The 22,530-nt window shown below is 33.6% G+C and overlaps 1 protein-coding gene across 3 annotated transcripts; it reads left to right on the plus strand.

The window, feature by feature from the left end:
• The first annotated feature begins 492 nt into the window (after window positions 1-492).
• LOC127708724 (cytochrome c oxidase assembly protein COX11, mitochondrial-like) lies at window positions 493-22,188 on the plus strand. Of its 3 annotated transcripts, none has more exons than XM_052213847.1 (6): window positions 493-648; window positions 4,504-4,832; window positions 5,134-5,286; window positions 5,958-6,083; window positions 8,278-8,319; window positions 21,998-22,188. In XM_052213847.1, exons 2-6 carry the CDS (start codon window positions 4,533-4,535, stop codon window positions 22,157-22,159), a joined length of 783 nt encoding a protein of 260 aa, XP_052069807.1. In that variant the 5' UTR covers window positions 493-648; window positions 4,504-4,532; the 3' UTR covers window positions 22,160-22,188. The 3 variants fall into 3 exon arrangements, with proteins under 3 accessions (XP_052069807.1, XP_052069805.1, XP_052069806.1); XM_052213845.1 differs by having other exon boundaries at window positions 505-654; XM_052213846.1 differs by having other exon boundaries at window positions 505-592.
• The last annotated feature ends 342 nt before the right edge of the window (window positions 22,189-22,530 follow it).

Genomic DNA, 22,530 nt, shown 5'->3' on the forward strand with positions numbered 1-22,530 from the left:
GTTATTTGGTTTTAAATAGATGTTTAAAAACGGCGAATATGTGTCCCCCTATGACAAAACATCAGGAAATTTCAAATAGCCTTTAATCTAACTTTTCAGATGCATTTTTTCAGAGAAACACGTTTTCAAGCTAAGAATATTTTGCTTTTGATGTTATCTTCATATAGAAATATCAGTATACTTCAAAAACTTAAAGGTCTGAACATAAACTGCAGAAAACATGGAAAATTATGGCGAAAATGAGCACCCCACTCTATATATGCTAAAATTAATTTAGCAAATGCCAAAATACATATATTCTAAAATCAATAAATAGAACTTGATTCCGCGCCATATAAATAGGAATAAATGAGATTTACTTCGACATTTAAACATTATAAAGATAAAATATTTTTCTGATACGGGGGGCGAAACCACTCAGTTTCGTGGCGAACTGACAAGGAGCGAAACGGGAATCGGACCGAAACTACCAGTTACCTTCGGAACATACCTGACTTTTTCATAAATATGTTATGTTATGAAAGTTAGAAAATGATACACCAGCTATAAGAAGACTGTTTGTACTCAATTTTCGAGAGTACTTTGTGTAAAAGTTTGTAGATTAACACGCTTTCTTAATCTAAACGTATAATACATAGTATTTTCCAAGTTAGTGTAAGCTTTACAATAGAATTTTCTGTATTTAGTTTGATGAAATATGTTATGCAACCTTAAGAGTAAACACATAAGTATTTTTTTAACGAAATAGAACTTAATCTATTTAATCTATTTAAACAATAGGAAACAATTAATAAATGTATATAAATAAATAATAAGAGTCCATTAAAAGATGTACTAGAGAATTAGAAACACTTCTTGGGGTCTTTTGTATGGATTGTTCTGTCAAGGATTTTAATAACTAGGAAGGATGTGCATGTCTTGATAACCTAGCTCATTCTGGCATATTTCTGTAAAATTGGTCCCACCCTTTTGATGACTTATTGATGAATCTGATGACCATAGCAGTATTTGTATTTTGGAATAATGAAAATATCACATGCAATTAATTTACAAACCTATTTTTTCGCAATTCGTTGTATTTAAAGTATAGTTTGATAAACAGATATGTTCCAATGTTGAAGTGGAACCAAATTAGCTGTTCCTTGTTTGTAGGAAAAGATCTGTCTGATATCTGTCTTTTTGACTGACTAAATACATACATATTGGTGTGAGCCAAGGCTCTGTGTTAAAGACCGTACTTTGACCTACAATGGTTTACTTTTATAAATTTTGACTTGGATGGAGATATCTCAATTGATACATTACACACATGCATGTTCACTTTACATAAATATATAGGGACTTCTTTTAACAGGGGTGTACTAACACAAAAAATCAACTAGCAGAGTATGAGATACAAATGTACACTGTTCATGTGTACAACTCTAAAAATTGACACTACACAAGTTTTAGGGTCCCCATCATAAATTGGTTGAATGATAGACCTGTACGGTCTCTACTCATGACACATTTTTAGCTCACCAAGGCCTGAAGGGCCCCATTTGAGCTTATGCCATCACTTGGCGTCCGTCGTCGTCTGTCGTAAACTATTTCAAAAATCTTCTCCTCTGAAACTACTGGGCCAAATACCTTCAAACTTTAACTAAATGTTCCTTAGGGTATCTAGTTTATAACTTGTATCCGAAGTTTTGATCCATCGACAAACATGGCCGCCATGGCTAAAAACATAACATAGGGGTCAAATGCAGTTTTTGGCTTATATCTCAAAAACAAAAGCTTTTAGAGCAAATCTGACATGGGGTAAAATTGTTCAATTGGTCAAGATCTATCAGCTCTGAAATTTTCAGACGAATCGAACAACCCATTGTTGGGTTGCTGCCACCGAATTGGTAGTTTTAACAAAATTTTGCAGTTTTTATAAGACCGCAAAAAATTTTTTGGGATGGTATGATGTCGTCTGCGTCATCGTCCGAAGACACATTGGTTTCCGGACAATAACTTAAGTTTAAGTAAATGGATCTCTATGAAGGTTCAATACCACAAAAGGAAGGTTGGGATTGATTTTGGGGCAGATGGTCCCAACCGTTTAGGAATTAGGGGCCCAAAAGGGCCCAAAACAAGCATTTTTCTAGTTACAGGATAATAACTTGTGTATAAGTATTTCGATTGCTCTGAAATTGTACGACAATGTTTAATACCACAAGTAGAAGGTTGGGATTTGTTTTAGGGGTTTTGGGGCCAACAGTTTCGGAATTAAGGGCCAAAAAGGGGCCAAAAACAAGCATTAGTCTAGTTTCCAGACAATAACTTGCAGTGGTCTCGTAAGCCCAAAATAGAAGGGCGCAGCGCCCTGGGTGCCTTCATCTGCGCCCTTCTGCCCTGACGCCTTTTCCCCAAAAACCCTTTTGGTAAAATTGCCTTTTGTTTCATCGATTTCTTATCACAAAGTTAAATTACATATATGACACCAGGTGATTGCCCCCAGGATAATCATGTCATTACAATCAATTACAGTGGATAAGACTTCAAAGGTATTATAACTAGGTAATTTAATTAAGACAATGTACCTTTTTGTCATAAATTTGATGAATGTGTCAGCTTGAATTCCAAGAAGAGTGTATAAATGAAGACTTTCATGACTTTAGAATAGAATTTAAGTCATCAAAATACAACTATGCCTTCACAGAAACGCCGTCCACCTCAACTTGTGAGCGACAAGCAAACAGTAAACGTGTTAGAAATTAATGTTGGAGTTACTTCCCCTGTTTTACCTTATTACAAATTTGTGCTCCTAAAATATTATCTAGTATTAAAAATAGGAATAAATTACCAATTGAATACAAAATTATATAAGAATGTTACCTTAAGGATATTAACTGTCTTTGAACATACCAAAAAATATATATTGCAATTTATTTTTGATAATCATACTTTTAGCAATCCACGTTCTATACATTGTCAATTTAGAAATTTATAAGTTCCATTGTTATGATAATGTTAAGCTGCAATCCTACAAAAATGGGTAGTTTGAAGTTAAACTATCATGACATCAACTTGATGAAGCTTTACTAAATAATTCCATAACACAAACAATGAAAAAAGTTTTGAGGGCCAAACTCTAGCTGAAAATTTTGAAATAAGACAACTCTGGCACATGTATGCTAAACTATGAGATGTTTAGTTTATAAAATTGAGAATGGAAATGGGGAATGTGTCAAAGAGACAACAACCCAACCATAGAGCAGACAACAGCTGATGTTGTTTTTTTTTGGAAAAAGGGGGGGGGGGGGGAGAATAGTAAGTTAATTTGCCTCTATTGGTTTATAGTGATGTGATGTATGAATGTGTATTGACATGTTTTATGAACATGTCGTATGAATTACATTTTCTAATGCAAATTTTATAGAATAAATAATCAAAACAACAACTTATGCATCTTTATTAACAACATGTACAGTAAAAAAAAGAATGTGAACTCGTGATACACACAGAAGCGTAGACAAAAGAAATGAGCAGTGACTTTTCCTTTCATAAAAAAGTGCCCTGCCCTCCACTGGCACCCTGCCCCTTTTGATTTCTTACTGGAGCACTGACTTGTGTGTAAGTGTGTGGATCTCTCTGACATTGTACCACAAGGTTCCATATCACAAAGGGAAGTCTAGGATTGAGTTTGGGGTTAATTGCCCAAATATGTAGGAATTCTAAGGGGCCAAAAAAGGGCCAAAAACAAGCATTTTTCTAGTTTCCAGACAATAACTTGTGTTTAAGTGTATGGATCTCTCTGAAATTGTACTTTAAGGTTCCATACTACAAAGGAAAGGCTGGGATCGAATTTTGGGGTTATTGCTCCAAGGGGGGTTTCAAAAAGTTGGGGGGGGGATTTTTTTTTCCAATTTTTTTAGAGGATTCATATTTTTTTTTTTCAAATTTAGAATTTTTGAAAAGTTTCAAGAAGAAATCTTCAATTGCACAGTATTGCGCAATAGATTTGTAAGATCTTAGACCACATTTATTTTGTGTCAGAAATCTATATTATGTCAAAAATTTGATCACAATCCAAATTCAGACAGTATCAAGCTTGAATATTGTGTCCAAATTTGTACCAACTGTTCAGGGTTCGACCTCTGCAGTCGTATCAGGCTGCGCTCAGCGAAGCATTTTATTTGTTATTATTTTGAATATTATTATAGACATATATAAACTGTAAGCAGCAATAATGTTCAGCAAAGTAAGATCTACAAAAAAGTTAATATGACCATAATTGTCAATTGACCCCTTAAGGAGTTATTGCCCTTTAAAGACAATTTTACACAATTTGTTCATCAAGTTTGCTAACATTTAAAAATCTTCTCTGAAATACAGGTGAGTGATTCAGGTTCTTGAGAGCCTCTTGTTTTCTTTGACTTAGTGTGTCCTTTTTGGTTCAGAAATTGTCAAGAGTTGAAATTCATTGAAAATTAATATCATTGTCTGATTGAAAGAATTTGTTTGAATTTTTTTCAGCACAACTTAAATCTTAAAAGCAAGACAAAATGGCAGTTCTGACATGTATGAAGATTTCAACCCGCTGTTGCTCCTCGTTATTGAAAAATTTAAACACACTGAACAGATCTTTTTCAAATCGAGCTTTCCACAATGTGTGCATTACAAAATGTAAAACAGTGTTACAAAAACAAATACATAGTGACAAAGTAATAATTTATAGACAGCTTACTACAAAACAAAGTAACCAAAATAATCACAGAAGTACAATAATGTATGCTATGGCTGGTGGGATATTTATGATAGGTGCAGCCTATGCAATGGTACCATTATACAGAATACTTTGTCAAGTAAGTTTATAATCAACATTGTTATTTTATGAGTATTAATCTTCATGTTTTATACAAAAAAATATTGCCAAAAAAGTTAATTCGATGATTATCTAAGTTTATCTGACTTTGCTTGAATCATGTGAATGTTAATTGGTTAATGTCAAGTTAGTACATGATACATTTGTATTACCAAATATTGTAGAATTATTCAATGATCTTACACAATCAAAATCTGTAATATTGTTTCACCAAGTTAGATTCATGTCAAGATCTTGCAGAAATAAAGTGAAAATTAATGACTATTTCATCTTAATTACAGGCAACAGGAGTTGGGGGCACTGCAGTGGCTGGTAAAACAGAGAAAGTTGAAATGATGAAACCTGTAAGAGATAGACCAATCGTTATAAGGTTTTCTGCAGAGAAATATGCCTCTATGCAGTGGAACTTCAAACCACAACAAACAGAAGTCAAGGTATGTATCATGTTGGACCTGGTATAAACCATTCACAGCTGACACCATTGTGTCAAGTTATATAACATATTGGATCCAGAATTGGTAGTTGGAACTTGGATCTGTAAAAAAATTCATTATTTCATAACTTTTTTGGCTCTTGTGAAATCTAGATGTATGCCAATCAAATCTATACACTATGATAAATACTTTTTAACACTTTAAGCATTTAGTACACAGGTCAAAAGACCATTTTATAATATATTAGTGAAATAAAACACTTTGCAGAATTTTATAATAGAGTAAAGACAATTGACATTTCTCATGAATTAAGTGAAGGATATTGTGGTAAATCAATACGGTGTCTGATGAAATCAAAGATAACTGTAACTGTTGGATATTATAGCCTGAATAAGATGTAAAATTTAGTAAGCTGTGGAAAATACATGCCAAAAGTTTCTTGATAGCCATTTTCAAGGCTTGACTTCTTTCAAGGCCATGATGATGATGATGCCTTGCTACAGTAGATGATATTGCTGAAGAATAAAATCAAAAATGCATATGTGACTTGTGATGCTTATCTGATACAAGTCCCTATGAATCTGTAGTTTGATGGTTGCTAATATTTTTCTAAGGCAAAGGTGAATCAAATGTTTTGTGTTGCAGTTAATGATACAAATATATCTCCACAGGTTGTGCCTGGTGAAACAGCCTTAGCTTTCTACAAAGCAACAAACCCAACAGACAAACCTATAATAGGTATATCTACATACAGCATAGAGCCTTGGGAAGCTGGACAATACTTCAATAAAATACAAGTAAGCCAATTATATTTTAGATATCTTATAATAATTACATAACATGTATGTTTCATTAGAATCCATAATTTTGATTTGCTGACAACATTCACGAGGCACTCCAAGATCATAATTTGTTTCTGTATAAAATACAACAGCTATGACTGCATGTGCTATCCGTGACAAGTCAATGTTAAAATAGTGCATTGTAAAACAAAACGTTAAGCTTGATGTAACTCTTAATTTCACAGTTGCAACATAAAAATGTAATTATAAGAATTGAATGCTTCTTTTTATAATTTTATTTGGGTGTAAAAGTGTTTTAGCCTAAATGTTGAAAATATAATGTTTATGTCATGTTTGATGAAGTTCTCCTTTTATGACTGGAAACTAAATACATATGTATATACCTCATTCAAAAGTTTTGTCCTCCCAACTTTTGGCTGATGTCAATGATCCCTTAAACATTCTTTTAGAGTTTATATTTTGTAAAGTTACTGTACTGTATTGAGGGTATTAGGCCCTTGAAAGTTGAAAGGAGTAGGGGCATTAAGGTCTGTTTTGGGCCTAAATATATGAAGGATTTGTATATAACTTCAAAACTGTTTTAAAAGTCATAATTGTCAAATATTACTTTACAATTTTACTTCTCATAATACCTGTAAGAATTCCAAAAATTGATGAAAGAAGAATGATTATAAATCAATGAATATTTACTGTTTATTATTTTGGGAAGGTGAGGGATGCTGAAAAAATATTAAACTGGATAATTTTAATGGCTTGATAACAGTATTCTAAAACTAAAAGGTTTTCACTGGTTGTCTCCCCTGTGACAACTGCTTATTGAAATTGGTACAAATGATTTACTGTTTATTATTTGGGGAAGGTGAGGGACGCTGAAAAAATGTTGAACTGAATAATTTTAATGGCTTGATAACAGTATTCTAAAACTAAAAGGTTTTCACTGGTTGTCTCCCCTGTGACAACTGCTTATTGAAATTGGTACAAAAGATTTGTAAAAAAAACATTGGCCACTGCTCATCCATATTACAAAAGAAGTTTGGGACTGTAATGAAATACCTATATAATTGGTGGTACAACTTTGAATTGTGATCTGGTAAAGAATTTTTCTGATTTTTTTTTTTTTTTTAATGCCATTTGATGCAAATATCATGATTCTTTCTGATATGTTCATCATATTTTGTTTTCTGTTTTATGCAAAGATTTTAAATAGAATTATATGAAAGAATTATTGATATAACACACACAAAGTGATACTTCACTGAAGGACCATTTCAAATGAATAGTCAGGTTTTATCAAATAAGAATTAAAACCCAGTTTTATCAAATACCTAACAATTAAAAATCAGGTTATGTCCTTTTGAAATATTTACACATTTTTAATCAGTTATGAGTAATAGAAGATGTTATTGGTAGGAATTTTATACAAAGTAACAAATTACAATATAATATCTATTTGATATTACAAATCTCACTCCTCATACTGGCTTAACAATGTGTAAATGTCTTTCAATTCACTACTTTGGGAGCCTCAATGGCAGAGTGATCTAAGTAGTCCAACTACTGTATCACTAGCCCGTGAACTCTCAGGTTGTGAGCTTGAACCCTGCACATGGAAATGTGCATTTGACTCCAATCTTAATTGACTAGGTTTGTCAGTTTTCCTGGTGAAGCTCAGTGGTTTTCTCTGGGCATCCCATCTTCCTCCACCAATAAGAACTGCTATGAAATAGCCAATTGTGCTGAAAGTGGCATTCAACACCAATCAATCAATCAATTCACTATCAACTGTGGATTCATTATTATTTGTTAGGTACCAATTTTCATGGTTTTAGTGAGTACAGTTAAACCATAAATTTAGATGTAAGACGAAGTACAAATTTACAGTAATCTTATATGCAGACTTATTCAAATCCATGAAATCAGATCTACAACATAAATAATCCACAGTAATCAAATTGAATGTTAGACAGACAGCCTTTTAGGAATTTTTTTTTTAGTTTGCCTGAATGAAGAAAGAGAAGACATTTGTAATACCATGAGGTCTTTGTCCCTTTGTTTGTTTGCCACAATTTGATATTGATTGTATTTGTTTTTATTTAGATTGATGATTGTATTTGTTTTTATTTAGATTAATGAGAAATTCTAGGAAGGATTCATTACAAATGTTGATTATATATATTTACATTTTCAGTGTTTCTGTTTTGAAGAACAAAGATTAAATCCAAAGGAAGAGGTATGTTCAAAGTTTTTTTAAATGAATATAAAAAATATTTTTCACAGTATTGGCCCGACCATTGATGGTCAGCTTAAAAGCACTTAAGTGCTGTGTCCTTGTAGTTATAATGACATGGTACATGCAACAGAATAATTCTTTGATTAGATTTTACAATTGGCTTTAATTTTTAAATTGAATTAAATTTAGTACAGATAAAACTAAGAATTATACATTTACATGCAATATATGTTGAGACAGAGGAGGTTTCCTCATTCTTTGAGGTGTATGCTCTCATACTTTTATGGCTATAGTATTTATGCTTATTTTTGAGATAACTTCTCTTATGTGTACTACGTCACTTTTTCTTTTTCAATCGCTGGGTTTAATGAAAATTGTTACTACATGCTGTCCTTCTGAATTATTTGCCACATACATTATTTCCTGTCAGGTTAAATAAAGATTAGCTGGATTGCCATGCGTTATTGTCTAAATGTTTGAATTATTTTTGTATTTTACTATGGGATTGTCAGGCTAATTATGACAGTATTTGTTAGATTTCTTTCCCAATTATAGTTTGTAAATTCTGAATATTACCCTGCATGGCTGGTTGCTGTCTGCTAAATATTTGTTTTTTGGTAAAGATTGCATGAAATAATTGGGAAAGAAATCTAACAAGTACTGTCATAATTAGCCTGTCATAAATTAACCCTATGGTATTGACTATCTATATCTTCCAAGGCTGATCACTACCTTTAATAGTTCAAACAAAATAGTGCAGTGAAGTGATCATTATTTAGATCCTATCCAGTCAATGTCATTCAGTTTATTGATGATATGTTATACTTTGATATTTAAGTTACAATATGATGTGTATTTGATTTACCATACTTGCCAATAAAACATTGTTTTATTTTTACATACATGTAAGTAATACATGGTGTATGCATCTGTTATAAAAATAGGTTCAACTACAAATGTACAATCATGAACAAAGGAAGACAACTCCATCTCAAATTTTTTAACTTGCCTATCAAAATACAATTCAATGTTTTATTTAAAAATTCACAAAATTGTAAAATGATAGCCATCTTTACCCTTTAGTGCTCACAAGCACTTTGATTAGTTTAGTTGTTTCAGCCTAAAAAAGACTGACTGTCTGTTAGTTTTCACTTTTGAATTGTTCCCACAGTAGTGATGTTTTACTAAAACTTGTAATGGTCAGTAAGACGCATATAATTTCCATGCAAAAAACAGTTCCACATCGTTATCTTCACACGATGCACATATTGGAATTGTGTATAGATACCATACCAAATGAAACACATTTTATCCTGAAAAGAGTAAGAGAGTTAGAGCCGTTAGTGCAGTAAACAAGTTAGTTAGGGGAAACATTGTTAGCCAGGAGATGATTCTGAGATTATAATTATTTACAATGAATAATCGGTACATTTTTGTACTGGTATGACTTCAGTTTTTATAAGACTGCAAAAAAAATTTGCGGTCGTATTTTGGTATGACGTTGGCGTCGTCATCGTCCGAAGACACATTGGTTTTCGCACTCTAACTTTAGTTTAAGTGAATGGATCTTTATGAAATTTTACCATAAGGTTCAATACCACAAAAGGAAGGTTGGGATTGATTTTGGGGGTTATGGTACCAACAGTTAAGGAATTAGGGGCCAAAAAACGGCCAAAAAACAAACATTTTTCTAGTTTCATGACAATAACTTGTGTGAAAGTGTATGGATCTTTCTGAAATTGTACTACAAGGTTCCATATCACAAAGGAAAAGCTGGAATTGAGTTTGGGGGTAATTGGCCAAAACGTTTAGGAAAAAGGGGCCAAAAATAAGCATTTTTTTAGTTTCCAGACAATAACTTGTGTTCAAGTGTATGGATCTCTCTGAAATTGTACTGCAAGGTACCATACCACAAAGGGAAGGCTGGGATTGATTTTTGGGGTAATTGCATCAAAATTTTAGGAATTAGGGGCAAAAAAGGGGCAAAAAACAAGCATTTTTCTAGTTTCAGGACAATAACTTGTGTGTAAGTGTATGGATCTTTATGAAATTGTACTACAAGGTTCCATATCTCAAAGGGAAAGCTGGGTTTGAGTTTGGGGGTAATTGCCCTATACGTTTAGGAATTTGGGGCCAAAAAGGGGCCAAAAAACAAGCATTTTTCTAGTTTCCAGACAATATAACTTGTGTTCAAGTGTATGGATCTCTCTGAAATTGTACTGCAAGGTACCATTCCACAAAGGGAAGGCTGGGATTGAGTTTGGGGGTGATGAATCATAAGGGGGTTTAAAAAATTGGGGGGGAGATTTTTTTTTCCTTTTTTTTTCTTTAAAATTTTCCATTTTAAATTGGTTATTTCTGATTTATATATAAAAGCAAATAATAATGATATGGTTTGAATAGGTAAATTAAAAAAATTTAAGTTCTTAGACCACATTCATTCTGTGTCAAAAATCTATGCTGTGTCAAATATTTAATCACAATACAAATTCAGTGCTGTATCAAGCTTGAATGTTGTGTCCATACTTGCCCCAACTGTTCAGGGTTTGACCTCTGCGGTCGTATCAAGCTGCGCCCAGCGGAGCATTTTATTTTTAATATATCAATTGTATATAAGGAAGCTTTTGAGACTATTGATAGTTTTTCAGATTAGATCCATGAGAAGGCAAATCTTATAAACAGGAGTTAGAATATAGCAAAGTGCTTTCGACCAATGAAATTGTGGGATTTGATGCTTCTTAATTGTGAAGAATGAATGTAAATCATGTTCTTAGTAAGGGATTATCCTATTGTTTATGCCTATTTACAGTTTAAAGCAAAGAGTTTCTATAAATGAGTTACAACTGCCCTGAATCACATTTATCAGCTTGAAAGGATTTGTGATTGAAACTGACTAATAAAACTTTAATTTTGAAAAAAAAAAATCAGCTAATCTGCTTGCCAAAACTCAGATTTCTGGATCCGCAGTTGGTAAAAAAAGTAATTTCCTATATTCTGATAAAAAAAAAGGAATTTCTTTTAACTTTTGAATATATTTAAAGTTTTTAAAGACATTTCATTCGAACATTTCCCTGACATAATGAAGTAGCATTTGATGTAAACAGCTGGACTAAAATATTGGCTGTGAAATTAAATTAAGCTTTAACTAAATTTTGGAATTTATTGATTTGAACTGTAAATAAACAAAAAGATAATACCTCACTAAAACATTACATGAATAACATTCATACTCACAATCACTAAACTTATACAATTCCCACCATTTCATTGTACTGTTGTGTCATTTAGTGTCTAAAACACAACAAATTATATTTTCCAAAATCATAAGAAAGTCCTTACATCACTAAAACTAATTCATAAATGAAATACATAAAAAGGAAGTCATGCATTTCCCATAAACATTGCACTAACAATGAAACTAATTCTTGAATACAACCAATCAAGAGATCATTTGAGCCTTGAGTACTTTACAATATTATAAGTTTGTAAGAGAATGTACTGTTTAATGTTAACTAGAAAATCACTGAGATGGATAGGAATCTCTTCTAAACAGGAGACATTTGAAAACTGTTAGCTAAGACCTAATCTAGAAGCTCCATATACCATATATCCTTAATTTTTAAAAAGATCTTTTATCTAGGATTTTGATGAGCAAGAAGGTAACACTTGTAAAGACAAACATAGTGTTATTCTTTTAACTACAACATTTTTAGGGGATTATTGAGCAACACTTTGCATTGTCATGATTACTTGAAAATTTTTGGATGGAAATGCAAGGTGTGTATATTGGAAACATTGTGCAGTAGTGTTAACTGGAAAATTAATTGGACTTGTAGGCCACAGTTGCAAATGGGAGACATGGCATAGTCATGATTACAAGAAAATTATTTAGATGGTTAAGCAACACTTGTAAAACAAGAAATATTGCTTATCATGTAAACTAAATACATTGTTATGGTGTCACTGTGTAGGCAAGACTTAGAAACAGGAAACATTGTATAGTCATGTTAACATGAATGCTATTTCGATTGGAAGGCAACACTTGTAAACAGGGAACAATGCATAGTTGTGTTTATTACAAAATCAATTAGATTTTTCTTTGCAACACTTGTAAACTGGAAAGATTAACAATCTTGTCAACCAAATAAATTTTTAGAGGAGTAGGTAACACACTGTAACACTTGAAAAGAGAAAACATTTTTTAAGTCATGTTAACTACAAATTTTTGGGATTGGTAGGCAACACTTGTAGACAGGAAACTTTATGAAACAAGAAAATTATTTGGAGTAGACAGCAGAAGAAATTTGATATAACTGTTACAGTATTGAGGATATTGGATTAATGATCTGATAAGACAATTCTAGAAAACAAAAAACTTGGATAGTATTGCTAAGTTGGATACAGCTTGAATGGGTAGGCAATACTTGTAACTTCTGGGTATTTGGTTTTACTGTTTAACTGGTAGATTGGTTGGATGACATCATCTAAACAGGAAACATGGAGTAGTACTGTTAACTGGGGGATATTTTATAAATAGATAAGATGAGATGGCAACAATTGTAACCATGAGACATAAAGTTGGTTGTGCTAAATAAACTTGTTCAGATGAGCAGCCAACACTTGTAACCAATAGACATTAGGTTGGTGCTGCTTACTAGGAGATTGTTTAGATGAGCTGGTAACACTTTTAACCAAGACACATTAGGTTGGTGCTGCTTACTAGGAGATTGTTCAAATGATCTGGCAACATTTGTAATCAAGAGACATAAGTTGGTGCTGCTTATTAGATTGTTCAGATGAGCTAGCAACATTTGTAACCAATACACATTAGATTGGTGCTGCTAACTAGAGACTGTTCAGATGAGCTGACAACATTTATGACCAAGAGACATAAGGTTGGTGCTGCTTACTAAAAGATTGTTCAGATGATCTGACAACACTTGTTACCAAGATACATAAGTTGGTGCTGCTTATAAGAAGATTATTCAGATGAACTGGCAACTCTTATGACCAATAGTCACAAGGTTGGTGCTGCTAACTAGGAGATTGTTCAGATGTTTTGACAACACTTGCTACCAAGAGACATTAGGTTGGTGCTGCTTACTAAAAGATTGTTCAGATCAGCTGGCAACACTTATGACCAAGAGACACGAGGTTGGTGATGCTAAATAGGAGATTGTTTAGATGAGCTTGCAACACTTATGACCAAGAGACACGAGGTTGGTGCTGCTTAGTAGGAGATTGTTCAGATGAGCTGGCAACACTTATGACCAAGAGACACGAGTTTGGTGATGCTAAAAAGAAGATTGTTCAGATGAGCTTGCAACACTTACGACTTAGAGACATGAGGTTGTTGATGCTAAATAGGAGAATGTTTAGATGAGCTTGCAACACTTATGACCAAGAGACAGAAGGTTGGTGCTGCTTAGTAGGAGATTGTTGAGATGAGCTGGCAACACTTATGACCAAGAGAAACTAGGCTGTTGCTGCTTGCTAAAAGATTGTTTAGATGTTCTGACAACACTTACTACCAAGAGACTTAAGGTTGGTGCTGCTTACTAAAAGATTGCTTAGATGAGCTGGCCACACTTGTAACCAAGAGACATAAGGTTGGTGCTGCTAACTAAAAGATTGTTCAGATACATAATTTTGTGCTGCTTATTAGGAGATTGTTCAGATGAACTGGAAACACTTGTAAACAAGATACATTAGGTTGGTGCTGCTAACTAAAAGATTGTTCAGATGAGCTGGCAACACTGATGACCAAGAGACACAAGGTTGGTGATGCTAAATAGATTGTTTAGATGAGCTTGCAACACATGTTACCATGAGTCATTAGGTTGTGCTGCTTACTAAAGATTTTTCAGATGAGCTAGCAACCCTTATAACCAAGAGGCATTATGTTGGTGCTGCTTACTAAAAGATTGTTCAGATGAGCTGGCAACACTTATGACCAAGAGACACGAGGTTGGTGCTGCTTAGTAGGAGATTGTCTCGTTGAGCTGGAAACACTTATGACCAAGAGACACAAGGTTGGTGCTGCTTACTTAATGATTGTTCAGATGAACTGGTAACACTTGCTACCAAGAGACATAAGGTTGGTGCTCCTACTAAAAGATTGTTTAGATGAGCTGGCAACACTTGTAACCAAGAGACATTAGGTTGGTGCTGCTAACTAAAAGATTGTTCAGATGAGCTGTGAACACTGATGACCAAGAGACATAAGGTTGGTGATGCTAAGTAGGAGATGGTTGAGATGAGCTTGCATCTTGTAACCAAGAGACATTACGTTGTGCTGCTTACTATAGATTTTTCAGATGAGCTGGCAGCCTTTATCACCAAGAGACATTAGGTTGGTGCTGCTTACTAAAAGATTGTTCAGATGAGCTGGTAACACTTATGATCAAGAGACATAAGTTTTGTTCTACTTACTACAAGAATGCTCAGAGGAGCTGGCAACACTTATCACCAAGATTCATAAGGTTGGTGCTGCTTACTAGGAGATTGTTCAGATGTTCTGACAACACTTGTTACCAAGATACATAAGTTGGTGCTGATTATTAAAAGATTATTCAGATGAGCGGGCAACACTTATGACCAAGAGATACGAGGTTGGTGCTGCTTACTAGAAGATTGTTCAGGTGTTCTAACAAAACTTGTTACCAAAAGTCACAAGGTTGGTGCTGCTTACTAGGAGATTGTTAAGATGTGCTGGCAACACTTATGACCAAGAGTCATAAGGTTGGTGCTGCTTACTAGTAGATTGTTCAGATGAGTTTGCAACACTTGTAACCAATAGACATAAGGTTGGTGCAGTTTACTAGGAGATTTTTCAGATGAGCTTGCAACACTTATGACCAAGAGACATGAGGTTGGTGCTACTTACTAAAAGATAGTTCAGATGTGCTAGCAACACTTACGACCAAGAGACGTAAGGTTGGTGCTGCTTACTAAGAGATTATTCAGATGAGCTGGCAACACTTATGACCAAGATACATAAGTTTGTGCTTCTTATTAGAAGATTTTTCAGATGAGCTGGCAACACTTGTAACCAAGAGACATTGATCGGGGCTGCTTACTAAAAGATTGTTCAGATGAGCTGGCAACACTTATGACAAAGATACATAAGTTGGTGCTGCTTACTAAAAGATTGTTCAGATGAGCTTGCAACACTTATGACCAAGAGTCACAAGGTTGGTGCTGCTTACTAAAATATTGTTTAAACGTGCTGGCAACACTTATGACCAAGAGACGTAAGGTTGGTGCTGCTTACCAAGAGATTGTTCAGATGAGCTGGCAACACTTATAACCAAGACATTAGGTTGGTGATGCTTACTAAAAGATTGTTCAGATGTGCTGGCAACACTTAAGACCAAGAGTCGTAAGGTTGGTGTTGCTTACTACGAGATTGTTCAGATGAGCTGTAAACACTAATGACCAAGAGACTTAAGGTTGGTGCTTCTTATAAGGAGATAGTTAAGATGTGCTGGCAACACTTTTGACCAAGATACATAAGTTGGTGCTGATTAATAGATTGTTCAGATGAGCTGGAAACACTTATGACCAAGAGTCATAAGGTTGGTGCTGCTAACTAGAAGATTGTTCAGATTTGCTGGCAGTACTTGTAACCAAGAGACATTAAGGTTATGCTACTAACTAGGAGATTGTTCCGATGAGTTAGCAACCCGTAATCAGAAGACACAAGTCCGCAAAACATGATAGGGAACATTACGCCGATGCTGCTTACTAAAAGATTGCTTGGGTGATTAATCAGGGGACCTCGATTAGAAGATTGGTTGACTTAGTAGGCAACACTCGTAATAAACAGATATTGTGTATACCTGTATACTTTACTTTTTAATGAGCTAACAACACATAACCAGTTGATTTTAACGATATTGATTCAGGTGAGGTCCTTGGTGGTCTTAGTAGTTCATCTGCAGTTATCACTAGCCTGCCAACACTAAGGTTGTGATTTCGAACCCCGTTCGTTCGAGTCGTATCTGAATTGACTAGGATTACCAATTTTACTGACGAGGGTCAATGGTTATCTCCGGGTAATCTGGCTTCCTCCGCCAATGAAAACTGGCCGCCACGATATAGCCAAGAGGGCTAAAAATGGCGTTAAACACCAACAATTATACTAGCACAGTTGGAGGTGGAGGACAGACTGAAAAATTGGGGATTGTACTTTTTAAATTACTAAGTAGATTGTTTCGATAATTATTTAAATGAAAAGGCAACATTGTTTGAAATCATTGCTTTCATACTTGGGACCACGGTCACAAGTGGACCTATTATAACATGAGAATAATTGAGTTCGCGTTTGTTGCCTATTGTTCTTTTTTATCCAGAAAATGTAAGGGTTACCGACTTCGGGTTTGTCCACCATATGACAATTCAGATGAAAAGAAAGTAAAGTCTAGATAGATAAATGTTTAACGCCTAAAACACATCGTTTTTTTTTAATTATTGGATAGAACTGTTGATCAGAAGAAAATGTTGCAAGAGTAGGAGCTGTTTAATTTATTTGCCTCACTGTTAATCCTAAAACAAATTTATCCTTAGCAAATATACTTGGTAATTTAAAACGATTTACTTTGATATACTAAGTTCATTTTATGTTTATTAATAAAAGAAATAGACATGTATACCCATTTTATATTCATAATAGAGTTGGCTCCCTTAGATTGTAACTACATACTCCCTGAGAAATTCTGAATGACAGTAATGAATGACATTGGTTGCATGTAGAAAACATTACTGATTATACCTATATCAAGGATTTGTATAAATCCTTGCCTATATATATAATAGTCATGAAATTTCGACAACCTTAAGTTGAACTTGTTTCTGGTGCTGATGTCATTAATTGACCTCAGCTTACCGTTTAGTCATCATCGCTGCAATATCAATCATTTAACTGATTGAGGTATCATTATCGTTTAACGTTAATTAGCCGATTGAACTTGATCGATCATGAAAGATGACAATCTAAATCAATCAATGACAAGTCTGTGCTTCTGTTTAAAGTTTGCTCTTTATTTTAATTTCTATCAAGTTTCTGTTACTATGGTAATAACGCAAGAAAGTCTGACACAGATTTAAATGCTGATAAGTGACTGGGGTGAATCATTTCAGCTAAGTAAAGAATTTCCAAACTTTTGTTATAAATAGAAGTTCAGCTGAAACAACACATTTTTGTTTTATAATACTGAAAAATGAAATGAACACTAATCCTTTTGCAAAAGCAAAAGAAGGTTTGAATGATATGCAAAGGAAATGTGAGAATGAAAAAAATCCATGGCAAATTCTTTCACGAATCATCATTTTAAAATATTTGGTATTTAATCAAAGGTGGAGACAGTTAAAATTAGTGTACAGAGAGAAAATTAGTAAATTTAATGAATTAAACGTGATAATCTGTTATCTCATTAAACTTGTCGACATAAATTACCTTAAACTAATGATAAACAGGGTTGTGTAACAATTTTATTCATTGTTATCAGCAGACCGTAGATACGGTGAACATATTCCATGTTTTCTGGAGATAATAAAATTATACGTGAAATTGAAATATATATTAATATAAAAAAATCTTATTTTTAAACAGTAAAATAGCTGTCGGAACAAGAAACGCAAGTGGACAAATAACACACTCTATATTCAAAGAGTTTCTTTGTTAATAACTTTGAAAAAAAATTAAACAAGATAGTGTCTTTTGTAGGCATCATAGTCTGCAATATTACTATTTTTTTTAATTTTTGGGAGGGGATTTTAACCCCTTTTAAAGTTATCTATGTTACTATTCTGGAAAAAAAACGAATCAATATTGGAAAATAAGATCATATGATATGCTCTCAAAGCTGCGACGATTGCAGAAAATAGACTTGTTGTTTGTCGTTAACTTTCTATTTCTTAGGTAAAAAAAATCATGGTTCAGTTAGGGGGTCAGTGATATCATTGATTATATGCATGCTTGTAAACATTTCTAAACCGATTAATGCAATAATGTTAGGAAAGTAATGTTTCTTGACTATTTTATTGAATTAGTTGATTATTATACTTGTTAAATGCAACATACTAGCTTAAATTTAGAAAACAAGTTTGCTGACTTATGCAGGCAATTAACTTTTAAAACATGTCATATTGTGTTACACACAAGTTTAGTAACATTTATTATAAATATTTTGTCGACCAGGAATGTAATGTGATGTTTAAGTGTTCAGAATTATATCAAGATGTCGGAAGTTAGTTTAAGTATCTGATAAGATATAGCATGTGTAACCTCTTAGCTGTCAGTTTGCCAATTTTGGAGACAGTAAATTGTGTTAAAAAATAAATAGTTTTAATCACGCAGTTTCTGCTTTAACAAGTTCTTTGCATGATCGAAATGAAAAATCTGTGAATAGAAAATAACATAAGGGCTCACATAACGATCTTCACTTCCTAAGCGCTGGGGTCTTTTCTTTTAATAAATTGCAAGTCGGTCGGAAAAATACTCTTCACGGACTAAGCAACGCCGAGTCCCAGATCCATCAACTAAGGGTCCTAACCTTTTAAAGATTTTCATCTCTGTCACTAAGGATTTGTTGGATTTGTAATGTTCACATCAATCACTCATCATTCGGCGTCTCTCCGCTGACTAACATCAAAATAAACAAAAAATAGGAAGATACAAATAGGGCAGTCAAAATTCATAGCTCGAACGACTGACAGCAACACCATGGCCAAAAGAAAGTAAGACAAAAATGCAATAACATTACACGGAAAACTAATGACTCCAAGAGCAACATGATCCCAATATTTAAAAGAAAACATTGCGAAATCGTGTACTCTTGATAACCAGTTTCAGTCTACTGGTCACCAATTTGAGAGAGTCCACTTAAAAAGTTATTTTCGATGACATGGTCGACAGATCAACATGATTGCTATTACAGAAAACAAGAACACATGCAGGGATGAAATCACCAACAGCGCTTTGGTTAATCTTGCAATGTTTTCTTCTTATATTCAAAATATACCTCGTCTATATTTTCCAGTTGGCTTAATGCAATCGGATGCAGGGGCGGATCTAGTATTTTTGAAAGGGGGCGTAATTCCCTAAAACGGAATGAAAAAATGGACCATTTTATGCCAAAAAAAAAATACGATCAAAGGGTTGGTGTGCGCCCTCTACGCTGCCCTTCGTCCACCACTGGGATGCATGCCTAGACCAGAGACTATTTATAATCTAAATTGGACTATTTGGAACTCACCAATTTTTCTTGGGTTTTTAGGGAAGAAAGCTGCATACATATGTAATATCATATAATGTGGATATGTAAATATAGCCTAAATAATTGCATAGACTGTCGTCAGCCAGGACTCAGATTTTATAAGCAGAAATATACGAAGAACACAGTAATGGCTGCTGAACTTTTCATTTGTATTACTCTTGTCTGAATCATATTTCCTATTTGATTAAAAATAATTGATGTTTCAGAGATATGTGAAATATTCACGATTGTTATAAATGTATATTTGATTGTCTGGCACATCATTAAGGATCCAGAGATTAAATACCTATCTACATCGGTATAGATAATCCCTATCTGCATCAAATATTGATCAATAACTGGACAGGTGAAGGCAGACACAGGTGATGGCTTATTACAGAAAAAAAACTACCTACATTCTAAGATTATATCACTAACTTATCTTTTATTTCGATCAATAGTCTTGTGTATATGACATGATATTATATAGAGTAAATGAAACCCCATATGATTATGTTTTCGACACCCTTTTTGAAATTGACGGACTGACAACATTATGGGAACAAATATTTCCTGTTATGATTCTGTTCTACTTGATACGCGTATTTTTTTGCCAGTCGAAGAGGAAAAAATACATATGTAAATTGATTTATTATTAGAGCATTTTCTGAGGCACACGGTCACTACTAATATCTTAAACAGCAAAATAATTTTTGTTCAGTTGTAACTTAAAATCAGTTTTTGAATTAGATGGCATATCCAGTGGACATATTCCCTCCATTTTGACTAGTTTCGTATTCTGTTTTCATTTGTACGATTGACTGTATAAAAAGGGAAATGTGTAAGTTTTCCAATATTTCATCGGTCTGACGAATAATTGGGTTACACAATCTTTTCCAGTCTACACCGGATGGGTAAACAGGCACTAAGCCAGATTTATTATCAGTTGTTGATGATGTTACTTTGATCTGAATTCAACACTTAAACAAGGAAGAAACTTTTGTTGCTCTTAAGACATATTTCAGTCAAGGAGTTTATAGGGAAGAAAGTTGCATACATATGTAATATCATATAATGTGGATATCTACCTAAAAAAATACTTATAGCCAGGGGCCTATCCAATTGCTGTTGAAATTATTTTCATAATGACAATTTTTGTTGAAAAACACAAAATACCTGAACTTTGAAACTTTAATCATATGATCTAAAATACAATAAAAGGATACTTACATGTCTATAAATATATGGACGTGTGAATATGATACTTGTTAAAAAAACTTCACTCTTCCGTGAAGAAGGTGTTGTACACAAATTGTTAGAATATTATTATATACAGTCGTGCATGAATGTGGCTATGTAATTTATTTTACTTTTAGATCGTTTTTTCAGAAACCTATGTTGTATTTCAATGGTCTAAGTAGTTACTACTGTAATCACTAGCCAGTCAACACTGAGGTTGTGAGTTCGAACCCCGCTCGTACGGGTGCACTCGACTCCAATCTTAATTGACTAGGATTGTCAGTTTTCCTATCGAAGGTCGGTGGTTTTCTCCGGGCACTCCGGCTTCCTCCACCAATAAAAACTGGCCGCCACGAAATAGCCCAAAAGCGGTGCTTAAAAGTGGCGTTAAAAACACAAAAAATCATATCAAATCAATGTCTACATTTGGGTCTTCAAGTGTAACCTACTATTTATGCTTGAATGCATGTTATTTGTTAACATACGTTTCCTCGGAAGAACTCACGGCTAAGAAGTGATTTCTCTTACCAAAGGAGTTTTATTGGCCTACATTTTGTTAAATCTTCAAACGACTTGTGTTTGTTTTGTCTTGGACCTTATATGACATTATCATGTCCCATCTTATATCAATCTACATCGGTAAATTTTGAACTTGATAAGATAGTAAAATAAGACGCAAACCTTTTATCCTTCTCTGTGTTGTGCTTCTTTAGTTATATTTACATATTGGTCAAAGGTTAAGCCTTCCAAAGAAGTTTAGATATATATACAAATGTGATTTACTATGTATGTGGAATAAATATTGTGTTATACATGTATATACAATTTGTATTGATATCGAAAAAAAAATATGTAGTGTTACGTTATGGTCGAAATGAATCAAAATACTGATAAAGCTTGACCCAACAATAATCCAATGGTCCAAGATTATTATTGGAGTTTTCTTGTATTCCTTGCATTAGCTTATGAGGCTATATTTAACATATTAAACTGTATATAGGCCAATCAGTTAAAATAACAAGTATGCACGCAGTGACCACGAAGAAAACACAAGTGTTGTCAATGTCCAACCATCTGATCCTTTGCTCACTTTCAACAATTCTGAGGCAAAGAACACCAGACTTATAATTTAGTGTTCAATCCTATAATAATGAAAACTTTATCTATTTTGTTTATTTCAGGTTGATATGCCAGTGTTTTTCTTCATTGATCCAGAGTTTATGGAGGACCCTTTCATGGACAAAGTAGAGGAGATAATGTTATCATACACATTTTTTGAGGCAAAAGACTCTGATAAGTTACCCTACCCTGGGTTTCCCACTCCAAAAGTTGAGGCTATGTAATATGGTGTAAATAAATTATTTATAATATTTGTCCGTTATTTTATTACATGCGGAGTTAGAATCCATATGGAATCTGCTATGTATTAATTAATTATTACCGTTGTTAAGAATCTGGGTCCCAAAAGAACCTAATTACCTACCGTCTCATTAGTGCGTATTTCAGAAGTTTAATGTATTTTTTTTATCTCAGTAATAAGCTATGTGCATTTTACTTACTGTTAGTAATCAAATAATTTGGGGTATCTTGGTTGTTTCTGACCTTATGATGTGTTTTTGATGTGTTTTGTCTAAATAATACACATTTTAAAACTGTCAACCACAGTTAACTCACTGACAAATGCACACAAACATTTAAGAGGGCAATAAACAAA

The sequence above is a fragment of the Mytilus californianus genome, unplaced genomic scaffold (genome assembly GCF_021869535.1).
Source record: "Mytilus californianus isolate M0D057914Y unplaced genomic scaffold, xbMytCali1.0.p SCAF_7, whole genome shotgun sequence".
Lineage (NCBI taxonomy): Eukaryota > Metazoa > Mollusca > Bivalvia > Mytilida > Mytilidae > Mytilus > Mytilus californianus.